This window comes from Eleutherodactylus coqui, chromosome 4 (assembly GCF_035609145.1).
Source record: "Eleutherodactylus coqui strain aEleCoq1 chromosome 4, aEleCoq1.hap1, whole genome shotgun sequence".
Taxonomy (NCBI): Eukaryota; Metazoa; Chordata; class Amphibia; order Anura; family Eleutherodactylidae; genus Eleutherodactylus; species Eleutherodactylus coqui.
Genome location: NC_089840.1, coordinates 273,450,019 through 273,469,764, shown reverse-complemented (window position 1 = coordinate 273,469,764; position 19,746 = coordinate 273,450,019). Strand labels below are relative to the sequence as shown.

General features: G+C 45.2%; 1 protein-coding gene across 1 annotated transcript in view; it reads left to right on the top strand.

The window, feature by feature from the left end:
* LOC136626704 (uncharacterized) overlaps window positions 1-19,746 on the top strand; it is a 244,542-nt gene that overhangs the window by 212,212 nt on the left and 12,584 nt on the right. Inside the window, 5 exon segments of the mRNA XM_066601717.1 lie at window positions 472-1,781; window positions 5,781-5,935; window positions 6,746-7,393; window positions 10,697-10,759; window positions 18,748-18,869. Coding sequence (XP_066457814.1) covers window positions 472-1,781; window positions 5,781-5,935; window positions 6,746-7,393; window positions 10,697-10,759; window positions 18,748-18,869 — 2,298 coding nt within the window.

Below are 19,746 nucleotides of genomic sequence, written 5' to 3'. Positions count from 1 at the left end.
GCCTTACAGTTCTATGAACATGTTATACACAAATGTCAAAAACTATCAGTATAATTGTAATTTTATATTCAAAAATATTGACATTTGTTTTTTTTCTTGGCAGATGACGACACCAGAAGCTCAGAGGGACATCGGATATCAACAGATTGTAAAGTGGAAGATCCTGGTATCATACAAGATACATATCAAGAGCTTGATATTGTCCCAAATATATCCTCAGCCCTTTACATCAGAGATCTATCCTCTGATCCTTCTAAACAGGTTCCATCTTCAGATTCATTACAGAATGTTAAACAAAATAACATTTACAGAACAGATGTTGAACATCAAGGAGTTCACACAGGGGAGAAGTCCTATTCATGTTCTGAATATGGGAAACGCTTTAACCAAAAATCACACCTTGCTGTGCATCAGAGAATTCACACAGAGGAGAAACCATTCTCGTGCACTGAATGTGGGAAATGTTTTAAGCAGAAACGATATCTTACTGTACATCATAGAGTTCACACAGGGGAGAAGCCATATTCATGTTCTGAATGTGGGAAATGTTTTAAGCAGAAATCCGATCTTGCTACACATCAGAGAATTCACACAGGAGATAAGCCATATTCATGTTCTGAATGTGGAAAACGGTTTAACCAAAAAGCACATCTTGTGTCACATCAGAGAATTCACACAGGTGAAAAGCCATATTCATGTTCTGAATGTGGGAAACGGTTTAATCGAAAATCAAATCTTGTGTTACATCTGAGAATTCACACAGGGGAGAAGCCATTTTCATGTTCTGAATGTGGGAAATGTTTAGACAAAAAAGCGGATCTTGTTATACATCAGAGAGTTCACACAGCGGAGAAGCCTTATTCATGTTATGAATGTGGGAAATCTTTCACACATAAATGTACCCTTATTACACATGAGAGAATTCACACAGGGGAGAAACCATTGTCATGTTTCGAATGTGGGAAATGCTTTAACTATAAATCAGATCTTGTTAGACATCAGCAAATTCATACTGGAGAGAAACTATATTCATGTTCTGATTGTGGGAAATGTTTTAAGCAGAAATCACATCTTGCTATACATCAGAAGGTTCACACAGGGGAGAAGCCGTATACATGTTCTAAATGTGGGAAATCTTTCACAGATAAATCATTTCTCGTTACACATCTGAGAATTCACACAGGGGAGAAGCCATTTTCATGTTCGGAATGTGGGAAATGTTTTAGCCTAAAATCATATCTTGCTGCACATCAGAAAATTCACACAGGGAAAAAGCCATATTCATGTTCTGATTGTGGTAAATGTTTTAGCCTGAAATCGTCTCTTCTTACTCATCTAAGAGTTCACACAGGGGAGAAGGCATTTTCATGTTCAGAATGTGGGAAACGGTTTAGCCTGAAATCTTATCTTGCTATACATCAGCGAATTCACACAGGGAAAAAGCCATTTTCATGTTCAGAGTGTGGGAAATGTTTTAGCCTGAAATCATATCTTGTTGTACATCAGAGAATTCATACAGGAAAAAAGCCATTTTCATGTTGTGATTGTGGGAAATGTTTTAAGCATAAATCAACTCTTGTTTCTCATCAGAGAATTCACACAGGGAAGAAGCCATTTTCATGTTCAGAATGTGGGAAATGTTTTAGCATGAAATCATATCTTGCTAAACATCAGAGAATTCACAAAGGAAAAAAGCCATTTTCATGTTCAGAATGTCAGAAATGTTTTAGTGTGAAATCACATCTTGCTGCACATCAGAAAATTCACACAGGGGAGAAACTATAAATGTCCTATATGGGAAATATTTAAACCTAAGGCTGCTTTCACACGGGCTACAAGATCACAGATTTTTTTTTAGCAATGAGACGCTACAAAACGCGTAGATGTGAAGCCCCTGGTTTCCAATTGGTTCACTCACATGACCGATATTATGTTTTGTAGCCCATGCAATTTTAACATTAGAAAGTCCTATTAACTTTCTTGAGACAAAATCGTGCGATTTTTATCATGTGAGAAAATTGTGGATAGCAGCGATTTATTTTTTTTAATTATTTTTTATTTTTTAGAAAAAATACTAGAAAAAAACCTAAAATTATTTTTAGAAAAAATAGAACGATTGGTAACTACTTAGCCCCATCGAATCCATTAAATAAAGAAGAGAAAATAAATTCACTAAAGGGCAACAAAAAATTCACGGAAGGATATATATGCAACAAAACCAATTGTAAGTGTTGTAAACACATGATGCAGAAACAAAAGTTCGTGCAAAAGGGTGAAGAAAAATAAAAATAAAAGAAAGGATTACATGTAAAAGAAAATGTTATATACTTACTAGAATGCCCTTGCAGCTTTAGATATGTTGGCAGAACATCTAATAGTCTAAATATCAGAATAAACCAGAACCGGTATAACATAAAGAGAGGATATGAAAACATTTGAAAGAAAAACATAATAAAAATAGTAAAAATCTAAAATTAATTCTCTTCGAAACCATAAAACAAAATTCAATAATCAAACTCAGACATAAAGAAATGTTTTGGATTTATGGTTTAAATACTTTAATGCCAAATGGACTCAATGAAGTGCCAGAGAAAATTTAAAAAACACTGCAAAAAGAAAAAGAGTCCAAATTTATTTTTATTAAAATAGTAATTTATTATTCATACAATTTTATATTTACATAGGAATATTTTTATTCAAAACTAAAAAGTTAATAAAGAATTTTTTATTAAAATAGATATATTCTGAAATCTTAGATAAAAGAAGAAGCCGTGTCAATTTAAAAAGCAACCAATTAATTCTTAGAAATGAGAACAAGCGGACGAAACATAGATGTTAGAACAATAAAGTTACTTGTAAAAAACTTTGGAACGCATAGCGTTCCAAAAGAGCTCCGTAGGAAGTCAGGTGACCAAGTAACCACCCCTACCAAAAAAACATGCCCCTTGGAGAACAGGATGAGCGTCCCACGATGTGAGTAACCAGACTATATATATCTGTATGTATACATTTGTTTATGTAAGCTTGATAAAGACACAACTGTGTCGAAACGCGTTGCCCAATCGAGAATAAAAAGAGATTAGTTTCTTCTACGGCGCGGGATCTGTTATCATCTTCCTGTACATTACTTTTTTTTCTCAAGTGATAAATAGTACAAGAAAATAAAATCCAACATTAAAAGTCAAAGTTACATGTATTACGAGATGATTAAGAAATATATGCAACTGCCAATTAATGTCTGTTATCTAAAAATCATATAGAACCCAGATAACTCATCTATATACCAATTCTGTGTATAGAATATTTCACATTAATGTATATAATTAAGTCTCAAAACTTATTAGCAATCACTAATAAATGTGTAAAACTTTACATGCTTGTGTTCTTTATATGGTAAGCTATCGCTACCGACCTCTGGAGATGAGAGGAAGCCGGTAGGTGTTAAGCGGAGAAATAGTGAGGAGAGAACTACACCAAGGATCCCAGACTTTGTGGAACTATTTGGGACACTTTCTGGTTTTCGAAGAAATAATTTCATTGGAGATAATCAGATCAAACCTATTACAGCGCTGAGACAGACTACAGAGTCTCCTCTCCATCCATCTCATCACTGTAGCTATGTGTATCACAATATACAGGTATGATGTTTCCACTACTCATAAGGAAGAGCAATCAGTCCTATCTCAGAGGGTAGCTGGTGTTGGAGCTCGATCACCTCACAGAGAAGATTAACTCAGTCCAGATGGTACAAATTCTGGGGTGGGACCATGTTACCAGTACAAATTCAGCGACCATCTTCTGTTATCAATGATATTGTGATGTAGGAATGCCACCGAGCCTAAAAGATCTTATAAGTGTGAAGAAACTGATCGAGTTCATCCTTCAATAAGACCCCATAGCACACTACCTTGCAGTTACAATCTGGAGCGGATAAAGAGGGTCCGGGACTCCTCCAAATGTAGCTAATTCAGAGTCCTTTTACTGCTGCAATGGCATAATGAAAAACTAATCTTTTCTCTAGAAGATTCTCCTTATTCGTCACACCATGTGATAGTCAACAGATGCTAGACCTAGTGTGAACCTATACAAGAATCAGCTGGTGTCAAGTTGTGCTCCTGGGACCTTTAGTTCTATGGGCGTCTAGTAGCACACTTTCACGGGTGTGGGATGACTTTTCTAGCTGTATGTGGAGTTCTCTAGCCAGCCAATTGCCACTGGTCTGCTGCATGTAAATAAAAGCCCCTTTCTAGAGGGTGCTAGTCATTTATTTGTTTTGATATTTTACTTTATTCCCTCTCAGAACCTTAGTTTTTGGAGTTATGCATGTTCTGCTGTGGTGTTGATTGTATTAGGTTCTGGGTGGGATTCCCTCCTGTTGGTGTGAACAGCGACATGTTCATTGTCTGTGTAGGTGACCAGACACTTGGTGTGATCAGCTCCCTTTTCAAGGTGCATGTCCCTTGTATTTTTGTGTGTTTGAACTCTGTCCTGTTTAGCATATATGTTGCATACCAACTAGAGCGAGACAGGCCTCTAGGTTCCAGCATGGGGCCGTCTCTGTGGGGATGAATGCCCTGCTTGTAGGCTGGACTGTAAATTCTACAATCATTTACTCTTTGGCTGAACAATGATTTTAAAGTGAGCCTAAAATCTATCCTTCAGCTGGAGAGTAGATAACACAGACCGCATGCTGTGTTCTGCATGGGAATGGCTGATTACATGTTTAATGCTGACAGCCCATGGGAGAACAATGGAGCTGATTGTAGAGCTCAGACCACCTGTTGTTTTCTACAAACCACTAGGTGAGGCTCATTTACACACAAATGAAGCTAGTAAAGTGCTAATAAAGATTAGTGTCCTTTAGCACTTTATGCAAAATAATCACTAGAAGTGTCAATCTTTCAATCCTTTGTAAATAAGCCTTAAGTGTTTTGGTGGTTGTCAGTCTTTGCATGCCTGCTCGCAAGTCCTGTTTTCAGTCCAGTTGGTCGTGGTGGTTGGAACTGTGGCCATATCTTCCTGGAGTTAGCTGTGCGTCTTTCAGTTAAGTGGCATTTTATTTCCCTTTCTCTTGGTTATTTGTACTGTGGTTTGGTATTCTCCCTTTACTACTGTCAGGGCCAAGTAGTTGGCCGAGAGGCGTTCAGCAGGTTTTGCACTTATCCCAGCGGTCAATCTGCTGTTCGGTAGGGATCTTTCCCAGTTAGTAGCAGGGTCAGTTGCCTCTCTTGTTTTGTGTTTTCCTTTGTTGAATAGGAGTTTTCCTGTTGCATTGCCTTTCTCATTTGTCTGATGTAGACACAGTTTTGCATCTGCCCTGGGAGAGGTGTGCATTGTGCCCAGGTCGTACGTAATAGCTGGGCTCTGCAGTTCTACTATAAACAGAAAACGTATTGAGAGAGCTCCTGTGCGGATCACCTACCCTGAAGATGTACAGAACATAATGGAGCACTGTGCAGTGTATCAGGAGAAAAGAGTGTAATTATACGCACAAAGATAAAACATAAATAAGTTCATCAGAATAAAAGCCGTGGAGGACACCAATCTATTGCCTGACCCTGGGTTTTATCCTGTTGGCTGCTTTTTCAGCACAGGATCCTGATCCTCATGTTTCCTGTTGGTGGTGGTGGAACTGCAGAGCCCAGCTGTAGATTGATTTTTCCCTCCGACATCATGACAGTATACGTTTGGAGGTTTCTCACCTGCTGACCTAAAGGGAAAGGCAGAGCATAAAGGGAACCTCCCCTCCCCCAACACCAGTGCTTTTCCTGTCCCTCCAGGACAGCAGCAGCAGAGCTCCAGCGATGCTGTCCCATGCCGGAGGTTCCAGGACTTACCAAGTGTGGCGGCGACATCTCTTCTGGCAGCCCCAGTTACCTCAGTGGGAAGGACCTCACCTGGGTGCTAACCATGGACTGTATGGGCCTGGGTCCAAGTACGGACTTTCTGGTTCCACCGCGGCTGTCATCCTGGCGGCGGCTGCTACTCTGGGTCTCCCAACTGAGCATTGACATCAGATGCTCCGCAAGGGAGCGTGGCCTCGGACGGAGCGCACAAAGGGGGTGTGGCCTAGCACGGCTTGGCGCCATATTCAAAAAGTTTAGCACTCCCTGCACCAGGAGAAAATGGCTGGTGCTTTCTACACGCTGGGGATTGATCCTAAGGACAGGAATTGATCCCACAAGCGCAGGATGTCAGCCAGAGAGGACCCAGAGAATCTCCAAACTGTAAGTGGTCCTGTGGGTCAATCTACAGACACCTGCATTCCACTTCCTTACTAACAGAATTCTCACTTGTCATTTCAGGACAGGGATACTCAAAAACCTAGGGAGGCTAGAAGAAGAAATGAAAATGTTCCCAGTATGGTTAGCAAAACTTGATGACTCCTGCGCTAAAACATTATGCGCTTCCTGTTCAGCAAAAATTCTGCAGGAAGAAAAATCTTCCCTTATGTCCGAAATTTGGTCGGTCGTCAGGGGAAGAAGTACAGTCCTCCAATCAGGACCCTCGGGGTTACAAGAAGGTCTGCTCCGGCTGTGTCAGAGTCTGACTCTGACATGGTGGAAGAATTTGAGTTTGAACATCTTGGGGAATTGTCGCAGGGAAGAAAAAATATCTTTTTTCCGCCACTAACCTGGATCAACTACTAAAAGCAGTTCGCAGAACCATGCAAGTGGAGCCACACTAAAACAATTGATCCTGAATGAGTGGAGTTGTGTGGATCAAGCTCCGCTAATTTCTAAAGTATTTAAGGAGCGTCTTTTATTTGCGGATGATGAGGTGGCTATTTTTGAGGAGACGCCAGAAGTTGACACAGCTATCTCCATGGTGTCTGAGAAATATGGGCTACCATTTGAGGATACATCCCACTTAAAGGACTCCATGGACAACAAAGTGGACATGACCATGCGTAAGGCTTGGTCCACGTGCAGTCTTATTATAAAGTCTAACATCGCGGACACTTCGGTGGCTCGCTCCATGGCAGTCTGGCTAGATCAGCTTGCGTCCTTTATTGACCAGAAAGCTTCCAGAGAAGAGATTGCGGGCGGCATCCCTCTGCTCCAGATGACAATGGTATTTCTGGAGGCTTCTATGGAGACGGTCCGCTTCGGAGCCCGTATGGCAACCCTATCCATTACATCAAGAAGGGCAGTTTGGGTAAAGGAGTGGTCGAGAGACATAACCTCTAAAAACAAGTTGTGTACCCTGCCCTTTCGTGGCTCATGCATCTTTGGACCAGACCTGGATTGCCTGCTAGAAAAGGCAGCAGACAAAAACCAGGGACTGCCAGCCTTCAGACCGCCCAAAAGACCCTTCACTCCATGTCCCTCGTCTACAACCTACGATGGGAAAGGAAAGACTGGAAGGTGGTCTTATTCGAAGGGAAGAAGGGGTAAGACTCTTACCGTTGTCCCTCAGCCCGCATCTTCGTGCCCGGTGGGCGGAAGAGTAGCTAATTTTTCTACTAGTTGGCAAAACATAACCACTAATGAATGGGTTTTACACCTGGTGGCGGAGGGGTGCAAGATTGAACTAGAATCTCGCCCCCTAATAGATTTATTTTAGTACTATAGTCCTAGTATAGTCTCCAGCCCTAGAGCAGGCTCTACTGAAGGGCCTGCTAGATGTCGGCACAGTTATCACCGTCCCCAAAAGGGAATGGGGGGAAAGGGTTTTATTCCCCTCTTTTTCTGGTTCCCAAACCAGATGGCTCCGACCGCACAATAATTAATCTCAAGGAACTGAACAAATTTATTGAGTATAGAAAATTTAAAATGGTGACTATCAGAACCTCAACCCCCCTGATTGCTAGGTATAATGTAATGGCTACGATTGACTTAAAGGATGCTTATTTTCACATCCCCATTTACGTCAACTCGCAAAGATTCTTGAGATTTGCGCTGAGAGTAGAAGGGGAAATCCGTCACTTCCAGTTTATCTGCCTCCCATTTGGAATCTCCTCAGCCCCACGGATCTTTTCCAAAGGGGTGATTGAAATGGTAGTTTTTTTGCGCAATCACGGGATTATTATCGTCCCTTATCTGGATGATTTCCTGCCGGTGGCAGATTCCCCAACTATTCTGAGATCACACTTGGGTTCCACGCTTCAGCTTTTTAAGGACCTGGGTTGGATTATTAATGATCTGAAATCCAACATGGAACCGGAAACCCAGAAAAAATTTCTGGGAGTCATTTTGGATTCTGGTCTCCAAAGTTCGTCTCTTCCTCCCCTAAGGAAACAGCTCATTTTAGAGGAGTGTTCCGCTTTATATAAAAAATCTAGAATATCAATAGGAGAGGCGATGCGGATCCTGGGGCTAATGACTTCATGAATTGGTGTGGTTCCCTGGGCCCAGTTCCACAGCTGTGATCTCCAGGCACTTATCCTTCAGAATTGGGACAAGTTACAGTCCTCACTTGATCAGACAATCCCTATTTCTGCTAGGTCCAGATCTTCACTCCGCTGGTAGTTGTCCTCAGACAACCTTTCACGGACATCTGAATGGAACTTGGACCCCGCAATAGTAATAACAATGGATGCCAGCACCAAAGGGTGGGGGGCCCACTTTGAAGGTGGCCATATACAGGGTACATGGGACCCTCATGAGAGATCCAGTTCATCTAACTTTAGAGAACTTAATGCAGTGTGGAAATCCCTACGTAGCCTGCAAATAGTTTTAGGGATGAAGCATGTGAGGATCTTTTCCGATAGCATTACGGCAATGTCACTCATTCGCCACCAGGGTACCACCAGGAATGCTCTACTTCAGCAGCTGGCGGGAAGGTTCCTTCAGTGGACAGAACTCACAACCAGGTCACTGTCGGCCTTCCACAAAAAAAGGAGCTGAGAATTCAGCCGCGGACTTTCTAAGCAGGAAAAAAATGGACCCAGGAGAGTGGGAACTCCATCCCGAGGTGTTCAACCTTCTTGTGACAAAATGGGGGGTACCCGAAATAGACCTGTTTGCGTCAAGCACAAATACAAAGTGCCGTCTTTTCTTTTCCCGAGGCTCAGAGAAACAAGCCTTAGGCACGAATGCCCTCTCTCACCCCTGGGTTTGGGACTTAGCTTACGCTTTTTCCCCTTTACTGTTGATTCCGCTCCTTCTAAGGAAATGACTGCGGTCAAGCCTGTCAGTAATTTTAGTAGCGCTTTATCTGCCCAAAAGACCTTGGTTTCCTCTCCTGAGATCTCTTTCAGTGGGAGAGCCTTTCCATCTTCCGCCAAGACTGGACCTATTGCTGCAGGGTCCTCTCCTTTACCCGGAGGTTCACAAGTTCAGGCTTACGGCCTGGATCTTGAATGGGTAAAATTCTTAGGAAAGGGTCTTTCTCCTAATGTAATTTCCACTATTAGCAAGAGCCTTAAGCCCTCGATGAAAAACATTTATTCCAAAGTCTGGAAAAAATTCTCGGAATGGATGGGTCAGGACATCCAGCAGTTAGGACAGCCAGATAACTGTAAAATTTAGATTTCCTACAGGCTGGCCTAGATAAAAGGTTGAGTCCAAATACCCTCAAAGTCCAAGTGGCAGCTTTGGGGGCATTCATTGATCTCGCGCTTGCTGAGCACAGGTGGATTAGGAGATTTCTTTAAGGGGCGAGTAGATTGCATCCATTTACAAGGCTTACGGCTCCCCCTCTGGGATCTGACCATAGTCCTTCAGGCCTTCTGCGATCCTCCGTTCTAACCTATTAGAGACCTATGCATCACCTTGCTGACATATAAGGTAGCCCTCCTTGTGGCAGTCACGTTGGCTAGGCACGAGGGTGAAATCCAGGCTCTTTCACAGAGGCCCCCATATATGACTATTCACCCCGACAAGATTGTAATCTCTTTCAAACCCTTCCTACTAACCTAAAGTATTGTCAGATTTCCACAGAGGCTAGCCAATAGTCATTCCAGCCTTCTGCCAAAATTTTAAAAATAAAAAGGAGCAGAAGCTCCATAATCTAGATGTCAAAAGAGCTGTACTAGCGTACCTTGAGGCAACAGAAAGTTTCAGAAAGACTGATAAACTTTTTGTTCAATTTCAGGGGCAGGCCAAAGGAAGGGCCGCTTCTAGAGATGCGATCGCCCGTTGGCTCAGGAGAGCTGTCCAGGAGGCTTACAAGGCCAAGGGCATCCCTCCTCCAGAAGGATTGAAGGCCCACTCTACACGAGCAGTGGCATCTTCCTGGGCAGAAAGAGCACACGCCTCAGTCGAACAGATCTGTAACGCGGCCACGTGGACTTCTAGTCATACCTTTATTAAACACTACAGGCTGGACATTAAATCTAGTCAGGATGCAACCTTCGGGAGGAAAGTGCTAAAAGCAGTAACCCCTCCCTAAAAAAGCCCATGCCAGTTATTTGGTATTCCTCCAAGCGTATGCTGTCATGATGTCGGAGGGAAAATGGGAATTTTTCTTACCGATAATTCCCCTTCTTGAAGGCATCATGACAGCATACGGGCCACCCCCCCCCCCCCCCCCCCACACACACACACACACACAACACACACCGACATGGTTATCCTTGTTTTGTCTAGCACATGAGGTAATGCGTATGCTTGTGATTTCTTTGTCTGAGGTGTGTGATGCCAATAAAACACACCTTCTGGTTAAGTATTCTGTCACTGTGGTTATTTGGAACACACTGGTGTTTGGTGGAGGCGAGGTTCCTTTTATGCTCTGTCTTTTCCTGTCCCTTCAGGTCAGCAGGGGAGCAACCTCCAAGCGTATGCCGTCATGATGCCTTCAAGAAAGGGAATTATCGGTAAGAAAAATTCCCATTTTTTAATATAGGCAATTGAGCGCTGCAGTGATATTGAGGGTTTGAGGCAGCACCAATTACATAAAGTATGTGCTAGGAGTGGTTTCAGTAGCATGTTGCAGGTGTCCTGCACTGCTTCAGCCCGGGTAGGGTGCCTTGGGCCTGGCAGCATCTAAGGAGCCCCACTGGGGATCCTCCAGGCAGAGTCCCCCCACCTTCATACTTTTACCAGTTGGTAAAGCTGGCCTGGGAGAGACCTGGTCATGTGACCCCTTGTCTCCTCCCACACACTGATCACATGACAGTGACATCATCACAGGTCCTGTAAGCACAGAACAACCCCACGGCTCCTGTCCGGCTGCAGCTGGAGGTATGTGGGGTCACCAGCACTGGGGGGGGAGTCACAAGTATCATTAACCCCTTAAGTACCCGGCTGTTTTGGGCATCAGTTGCTAAACCTGTATTTTTGTCCTTTTCCATCCAGTTTCCCGTCTTCTCATGGTTAAATCAGCCTCATTACCTCTGTGCAGGTGGGAACTGCCGGCGGACCGTCTCCGGCTAATTACCATGCGATGCGGGAAGCCTTTCTGAGACATTTATCTGTAGATGGGAGCCGCAGTGCACAGAGGTAATCTACAGGTTTAACCATCATTCAGTCGCTCATGTGTCGGTAGATCGAGTTTAATAGGCAAAACCCAGCTGACGGGCCTCCTGTAATGTCCGTCTGTCCTGGACAGCGTCCCCGTAGTTAGAGGGAGGGGAGAGCGAGCGTCTTTCTTCAACATACAGAAACGTGGCGCAGCGACTGGAGTAAAAAGAACTTGTGCTTCCAGGAGCCATCATGGCGTGCCGAGATGTATACAGACTGATCGCCGCAACGTTTTATTAGCGGCACCAGGCGTCCTTCACGCACTTTATTGGGACGGGATTTTTTTGGACTTGTTAAAAACACCATAAAACACATCATGCGTTTTTGTAAGGCTGGGCTCCCACGGGGCAGAATTTCCGTGTGAACTTTCTGCAGCAAAGTGGACGAGATGTGCCAATATCTTGTCCACACGCTGCAGAGAAGCTGTTGCGGACAAGCCCCGGTGAAACTAACAGTATTAGTGTATCTTGACGCCACCAGGAACTCCTGCTGGAGTCAAGATTGACAGGGGGATGACGCTCCCTTGTACCTGATTGGCTGCACATCTGTTAGCCTTGTAGGTCCTACAAGGCCACTACGGAATCCCAGCTGGCAGCGTTGAGCGGGGGAGCGCCGCTGAGGGAGCAGAGAGACATTGGCGGCTGTGGGGTCGGGCGGCACGGACCTGCCAGGCGGCTGCTAAGAGACATGACTGAAGCGGCGGCCAGAGCGGACTGGTAGCGGTGAGCAAGGGAGCAAAGAGACGGCGACGTAGGGGTCAGCCAGCGCGGAGGTGACAGACGGGTACTGGGAGACGGGACTCAAGCGGCGGATTGCAGCAGGCTCTCTGACCTGCCACAGCAGAAGCGCGGCACGCATTCATGTGCGGCAGTGGTGCAGCCTTAGGCTGACAGTTTGTGGTCTTCTTAGGTTTACATTATAAGATGTTAATGATGCCATGTTACAGCGGTACATGTTACAGCTCACAATGTACGCTTAAGAAGACCACAAACCATCAGCCTAAGGCTGCACCGCTGCCACACATCAATGCGCACAACTGTGCTGCTAGGACCTTCCAGACTTGACCCTATCGGGAGCTGGAGGTGTGAGAGGGGCATTCCTCCTGTCAAACCCCTAGCTTCCGGTGGCATCAAGATACACTAATACCGAAACTGACATGCCACACGGAATTCAGAGCCACGGCATGTCAATTGTATCCCCAGCTCAGCTGCAGCCAGCTCTCCCCTCTATGGGGAGAGATGGCCGCAGCAGATGCACATGGCAAAGCTGCTTCAAAACCCGCACCGAACGGCGCGAGTTTTGAAGCTCCATTTCTGCAGCGGAAATCTCGCTGTATTTCTGTGCAGTCCCGCTGTGATCATTCTGTTAGATTTCCGTGGGATTTCCGCCCCGTGTGACTGCAGCCTAAGCATTATTTTGGTGACATTTTTTGGTTACAGATTTTTCACACTTGTTTTGTTGTTCTGTACAGAAGCCAATCTGGGAAAAAGCAATACTGCATGGACCCAAATAATGATTTAGATGGGACATTCCCGCTTTGGGACCCTGTGTGCGGCTTTTCACAGGGACCCCAGCTGGACAGTCATTTGTCCCGCTTTCGAGATGTCGGGTCACCATTATAGTGATTACTGGTTGAGCTGCCCCAGCTCCTCAGCTGGTAATCACTCTGCAGCACCGTGGGCCAGATGCCCACATTGACAGCTATGTGTACATCCAGGATCTCCCTCCCCTCCCCTCCCCTCTCCTCTCCTCACCTCCCCTCTCCTCTCCACTTTGGTTCCACAAGAGAGGAGAAGGGAGGAGGCGCTGCCGCTCATGCACACACTTACGCTGGTAGCAGCTCTGGGAGAAGCAGAGGCATTCTGAAGAGGTAAATATATGGTTATAAGGGGGAGCGCTAATACTACTGGGGCCACTATGGGGGGGTCACTATTGTTGGGGCTACTGTGGGGGGGTCACTATTATTGATGCAGCTACTGTGGGGAGTAACTTATTGATGGGGCTACAGTGAGGGGTCACTATTTCTACTGGAGCTACTAGGGGTCACTATTTTTGCTGGGGCTACTGTGGGGGGTCACTATTATTGATGGGGCTACAGTGGGGGGTCAGTTGATTGGGCTCTTGGGGGACACTATTATTGATGGGGCTGCTCTGGTTGTCAATTTGTTGCTGGGGCTACTATAGGGGGTCATTTATTGATGGGGCTACTATGAGGTATCACTTATATTGATGGGACTACTGTGAGGGGTCACTATTATTGATGGGGCTACTGTGGGTAGTCACTATTATTGATGGGGCTACTGTGGCGGATCATTTTTATTGCTAGGGCTACTGTGGGGGGTTACTTTTAGTGCTGGGGCTACTGTCGGGGATCAGTATTATTAATGGGACTACTGTTGGGGGTCACTATTATTCCTCGGGTTACTGTGGGGGTTCCGCAAGAGAGGAGAAGGGAGGAGTAGCAGCGCAGAGAGAAGCAGAGGCTTTCTGAAGAGGTAAATAGATGGTTATAAGGGGGAGCGCTAATACTACTGGGGCTACTGGGGGGGCCACTATTGATGGGGCTATTTAGAGGGTCACTATTATTTCTTAGGCTACTGTGGCAGGTCACTATTATTGCTGGGGCTATGGTGAGGGGTCACTGTTATTGATGGGGCTACTGTGGGGGTCAATAATACTACTAGGGCTACTGTGGGGGGTCACTTTTATTGCTGGGGCTACTTTGGGGGTCACTATAACTACTGGGGGGGTCACTATTATTGATGGGGCTACTGTGGGGGTTACTATTGCTGGAGCTACTGTGGGAGCGTCATTATTATTGTTGGGGCTACTGTGGTGGTCACTGCTATTGCTGGTGCTACTCTGGGGGTTAATATTACCACTGGGGCTACTGTGGGGGGTCACTATTTCTGCTGGGGCTACTGTAGGGTCACTATTTCTGCTGGGGCTACTGTGGGGGTCACTATTATGGTTCTTGTTACTGAGGGGGGGTCACTATTATTGCTGGGGCTACTGTGTGGGTTCACTGTTATTGATGGGGCTACTCTTGGGGGCAGTATTAATGATGGAGCTACTGGGGGGGTCACTATTATTGATGGAGGTACTGTGGGGGTGTCACTAATAATGGGGCGACTAGGGGGGACACTATTATTGATGGGGCTACTGTGGGGAGGTCACTATTATTGCTGGGGCTTCTGTGGGGGGGTCACTATTATTGATGGGGCTACTGTGGGTAGTCACTATTATTGATGGGGCTACTGTGGGGAGGTCACTATTATTGCTGGGGCTACTGTGGGGGGGTTACTGTTATTGCTGGGGCTACTGTGGGGGGTCAGTATTATTAATGGGACTACTGTTGAGGGTCACTATTATTCCTCGGGTTACTGTGGGGGTTCCGCAAGAGAGGAGAAGGGAGGAGTAGCAGCGCAGAGAGAAGCAGAGGCTTTCTGAAGAGGTAAATAGATGGATATAAGGGGGAGCGCTAATACTACTGGGGCTACTGGGGGGTCACTATTGTTGGGGCTGCTGTGGGGGGTCACTATTATTGATAGGGCTACTGTGGGGAGTAACTTATTGATGGGGATACTGTGGGCGGGTCACTATTACTACTGGGGCTACTGGGGGTCACTATTGCTGGGGCGACTGTGGGGGTTCACTGTTATTGATTCAGGTTCTGTGGGGGTTCAGTATTATTGATGGCACTACTGGGGAGTCACTATTATTGCTGGGGATACTGTGAGGGGCCACTATTGATGGGGCTATAGAGGGTTCACTATTATTTCTTAGGCTACTATGGGGGGTCACTATTTTTGATGGGGTTGCCCGTGGGGGATCACTATTATTGCTGGGGCTACTGTGTGGGGGCATTATTATTGCTGGGGCTGCAGTGAGGGGGCACTATATTAATAGAGCTACTGTGGGAGTCACTATTACTACTGGGGGGGTCACTGTTTTTGCTGGGGCTACTGTGGGGGGGTCACTATTATTGATCGGGCTACTGTGGGGGATCACTATTATTGATGGGGCTACTGTGGAGGGTCACTATTGATGGGGCTCTTGGGGGGGGGTGTCACTATTATTGATGGTATATGACTATATGATATATACCCCTTGAGGAAGCCGATGCGAAACGTGCGTTGGGACACAGGATACAGGTCTTGACTAGGATGTGGTAACAGCATTGCATTTCTATTTTGTGTGATCTGACAGTCTTAATTTATTGCCTTGTTTGTCTAGCTTGTTTTATTTATGACTCAGTAGATCCACTATTGTATTCATTGCTATCCTATTTATACCATGAATATATTTTTATTCTATTGTTTAAGTCCTGTTCCTGCAATCCAGATACTCATTTTCTCCCATTATACATATGTTTTTAACTACTATCTTGTTTTGTAATAAAGTTTATCCATTTTAGTTATTCTAAGCTCTAAGCTCTGTGTGTGGATCCATTTTGTGTTTTCACTATAATTGATGGGGCTACTCTGGTGGTCAATTTATTGCTGGAGCTACTGTAGGGGTTCACTATTTATGATGGGGCTATTGTGGCGGGTCATTATTATTGATGTGGCTACTGTGGCAAGTCATTATTATTGATGGGGCTACTGTGGGGAGTAACGTATTGATGGGGCTACTGTGGGAGCACTATTAATGGGGCTACTGTGGGGGGGGGGTCACTATTACTATTGGGGATCACTATTATTGTTAGGGCTACTGTGGGGGTTACTATTGCTAAAGCTACTGTGGGAGGTCATTATTATTGTTGGGGCTACTGTGGTGGTCAAAACACTTGCTGGGGCTACAGTGGCAGTTAATATTTCTACTGAGGCTATTGTGAGGGTCACTGTTATTGCTGGGGCTACTGTAGGGGTTCACTGTTATTGATGGGGCTACTGTAGGGGGTCACTATTATTGATTGGGCTACTGTAGGGGGTCACTATTGATGGGGCTATTGGGGGATCATTATTATTGATGGGGCTACTGTAGGAGGTCACTATTATTGATGGGGCTATTGTGGCAGGTCACTATTATTGATGGGGCTACTGTGGCAGGTCACTTTTATTGATGGGGATACTGTGAGGGGTCTCTATGGATGAGGCTATTGAGGGGGGTCACTATTGATGTGGCTATTGAAGGGGTCACTATTATTGCTGGGGCTACTTTGGGTGGTCACTATTATTGATGGGGCTACTGTGGGGGTCAGTATTATTGCTGGGGCTACTGTGGGGGTCACTATTATTGCTCAGGTTACTGTGGGGGTCACAATTATTGCTGGGGCGACTGTGTGGGGTCACTGTTATTCATATGGCTACTGTGGGGGTCAGTATTATTGATGGTACTACTGTGGGGGGGTCACTATTATTGCTGGGGATACTTTGAGGGGCCACTATTGATGGGGCTATTGAGGGGGTCACTATTATTTCTTAGGCTACTGTGGCGGGTCACTATTATTGCTGGGGCTACGGTGAGGGGTCACTGTTATTGATGGGGCTACTGTGGCGGTCAATAATACCACTAGGGCTACTATTGGGGATCACTTTTATTGCTGGGGCTACTTTGGGGGTCACTATAACTACTAGGGGCTCACTATTTTTGTTGGGGCTACTGTGGGGGGTCACTATTATTGATGAGGCTACTGTGGGAACACTGTTATTGATGGGGCTACTGTGGGGGTTACTATTGCTGGAGCTACTGTGGGTGGGTCATTATTATTGTTGGGGCTACTGTGGTGGTCACTGCTATTGCTGGTGCTATTCTGGGGGTTAATATTACCACTGGGGCTACTGTGGGGGGTCACTATTATTGCTGGGGCTACTGTGGGGGTCACTATTACTACTGGGGCTACTGTGGGGTCACTATTTCTGCTGGGGCTACTGTGGGGTCACTATTATTGTATGGGTTACTGAGGGGGGTCACTATTGCTGGGGCTACTGTGTGGGTTTACTGTTATTGATGGGGCTACTCTGGGGGGCAGTATTATTGATGGAGCTACTGTGGGGGGGGGTCACTATTGTTGATGGAGGTACTGTGGGGGTGTCACTAATAATGGGGCTACTATGGGGGGGACACCATTATTTATGGGGCTACTGTGGGGAGGCCACTATGATTGCTGGGGCTACTGTGGTGGGTCACTATTATTGCTGGGGCTACTGTAGGGGGTTACTATTGATGGGGTTACTGTCAGGGGGGGGTCACTATTATTGCTGGGGCTACTGTGGGGTCACTATTACTACTGGGCCTGTATCCACAGCTGATTTCATACTATGCAGTGCTCCCCCTCACCTGCTCTGAAGGCTTCTCGCTGTCAGCCCTACCAATCTTCCTGTTCCCTGCTTTTATATTCTACTATTGAAAAATGAAAGCTGTGCTCTGATTGGTTGCTGTGGACAACAAGGACACTTCTTTTTAGACAATTTCATAAATTTACTCCTATGTGTGAAAGCAGCTAAAGGCTGTTGGCGTTTGCATCTTCAGCTTCCTTTCTTGTTGAAGCACCAAGATAATCCAGATTTATTATCAACTCTTGTAATTCCAGGAAAGAGGACATGGGGAGTCGCTGTTTGAGCTCCAGATTTACTGCTTTAGGCCTCTTTCACACGGGTGATGTTTTTTACGCTGACTGCATCACAGCCCAAAATTGCATGAACAGGAAAAAAGCAGTCATCAAGTCATGGCTAAAATTAACATTTTCTCGTTCATTCACACAGCCGGGTGCAGGGTATATGCTGCAGTCCGAAATTCCCTCGGTCGGCATAAATCCTCAGAATTACTTCTCATGCCTAAATAGAGGTAACTGTCATATTTTAGCTGCCCTGGCAATTGCTAAACTCCCTCCTCCTCAATTTATGTTCGGCTCCTATAGGAGTTTATGGGAGCTGCCAGTGTATATTGGCCGAAAGATAGGGCAAGACCTGTCTTTCTGGCCGTGTATAAAATCGGCCGCTTTATTCGGTCGCTGATGTTCTATCTTTTGTGACTAAACATTTTTACGCAACTAAAAATAGTCATTTGAATGAATGCGTTGGAAGCCAACACTTCAGATGGTCACGATTCTTTATTGGCGCTAAACTAACCACGTAAAAACGCTTGTGTGAATAAGGCCTTATAGTAACATCACTTTTGTTACCCTGATTTGCCGTAGCCGTCATGTGAAGATGCGACATGCTTTGACCTCAAACATGGAGGAACTGCCTAGATTTAGGTATAAAAGAGAGAACACAACATCTACACTTTATCACCTCCTCGCCGGTTTACCCTTATTATCTCCAGTAATTGTATTATTCCGGGGGGTTTTGTATGATGTTACATTGTCTCTTCTTCTCTCCATTCAGGATCCTCGGCTGATATCTTCTATATCAGATAATATTCCTGATTGACCCGACAAGGATGGAGAGGAACCGGGACAAGATGGCGGAGAGTATATTCACCCTCACCCTAGAGATACTCTTCCAGCTTACAGGAGAGGTGAGAGATTCTGGGGATGACGTCACGTTACATCACTCTTATCTATGTTACAGGGGTTCTTCGATTTCAGACAAACGGCTCAATGTTGGGAAATTTAATAAAATAAGCTTTTACATAACTATGAACACTTGTGTGTTGGCGGATCGTTGTCTTTGTGCATAAAATGCCAGTTGGTTGCTGCACATTTTATCATGTAATCAGGGAGATGTGCAGCCAACCGATGTTAGCTCTATGGGGAAGAACAGCCATTACTAATGATCGTTTGCACTACCCAGAGATCATCTGCCCATCTAAACATTATTAATACAGATGAGCAAGCACGCTTGGATGAAGCAGTTACTCGGCAAGCATCACTCTTCTCGAGTAGCTGCTTACTGATCCGAGTGTGCCCGACAGGGGACGGGAAGAGAGTGAGATCTCTCTCTCTACCGCCCACCGCTCACCCCCCACCCCCACCCGAGCGAGCTCGGACCAGTAAGCACTCGAAAAGAGTGATGCTTGCTGAGTAACTGCTTTATCCGATCGTGCTTGCTCATCTCTAATTATTAACAATCACTGACTAACATGATCATTGTTGATCAGCAGTTGTAACACAGCCGGATGATCTGTCCCTGAAAAGGGCCTTAACCACTTAACGCCACATGCCTTATCATAGTGATCATAGCTGTTATGGTTTAGGTACCCTATAGGGACATAAAGATTGCAAGGAAACAAAAAAATAGTGTAAAATAAAAAAATAAACCCTTTTTTGTTCATTTTTCCTTATTTGTATGAAAAAATTAACTATTTGCAACCCATGTTTTGGATTCAGGATTTACTAGGGGGCTTTCTCTTTCTGCCATTATACAATGCGCCATTTGCTGGCTAGAGCCAGTAC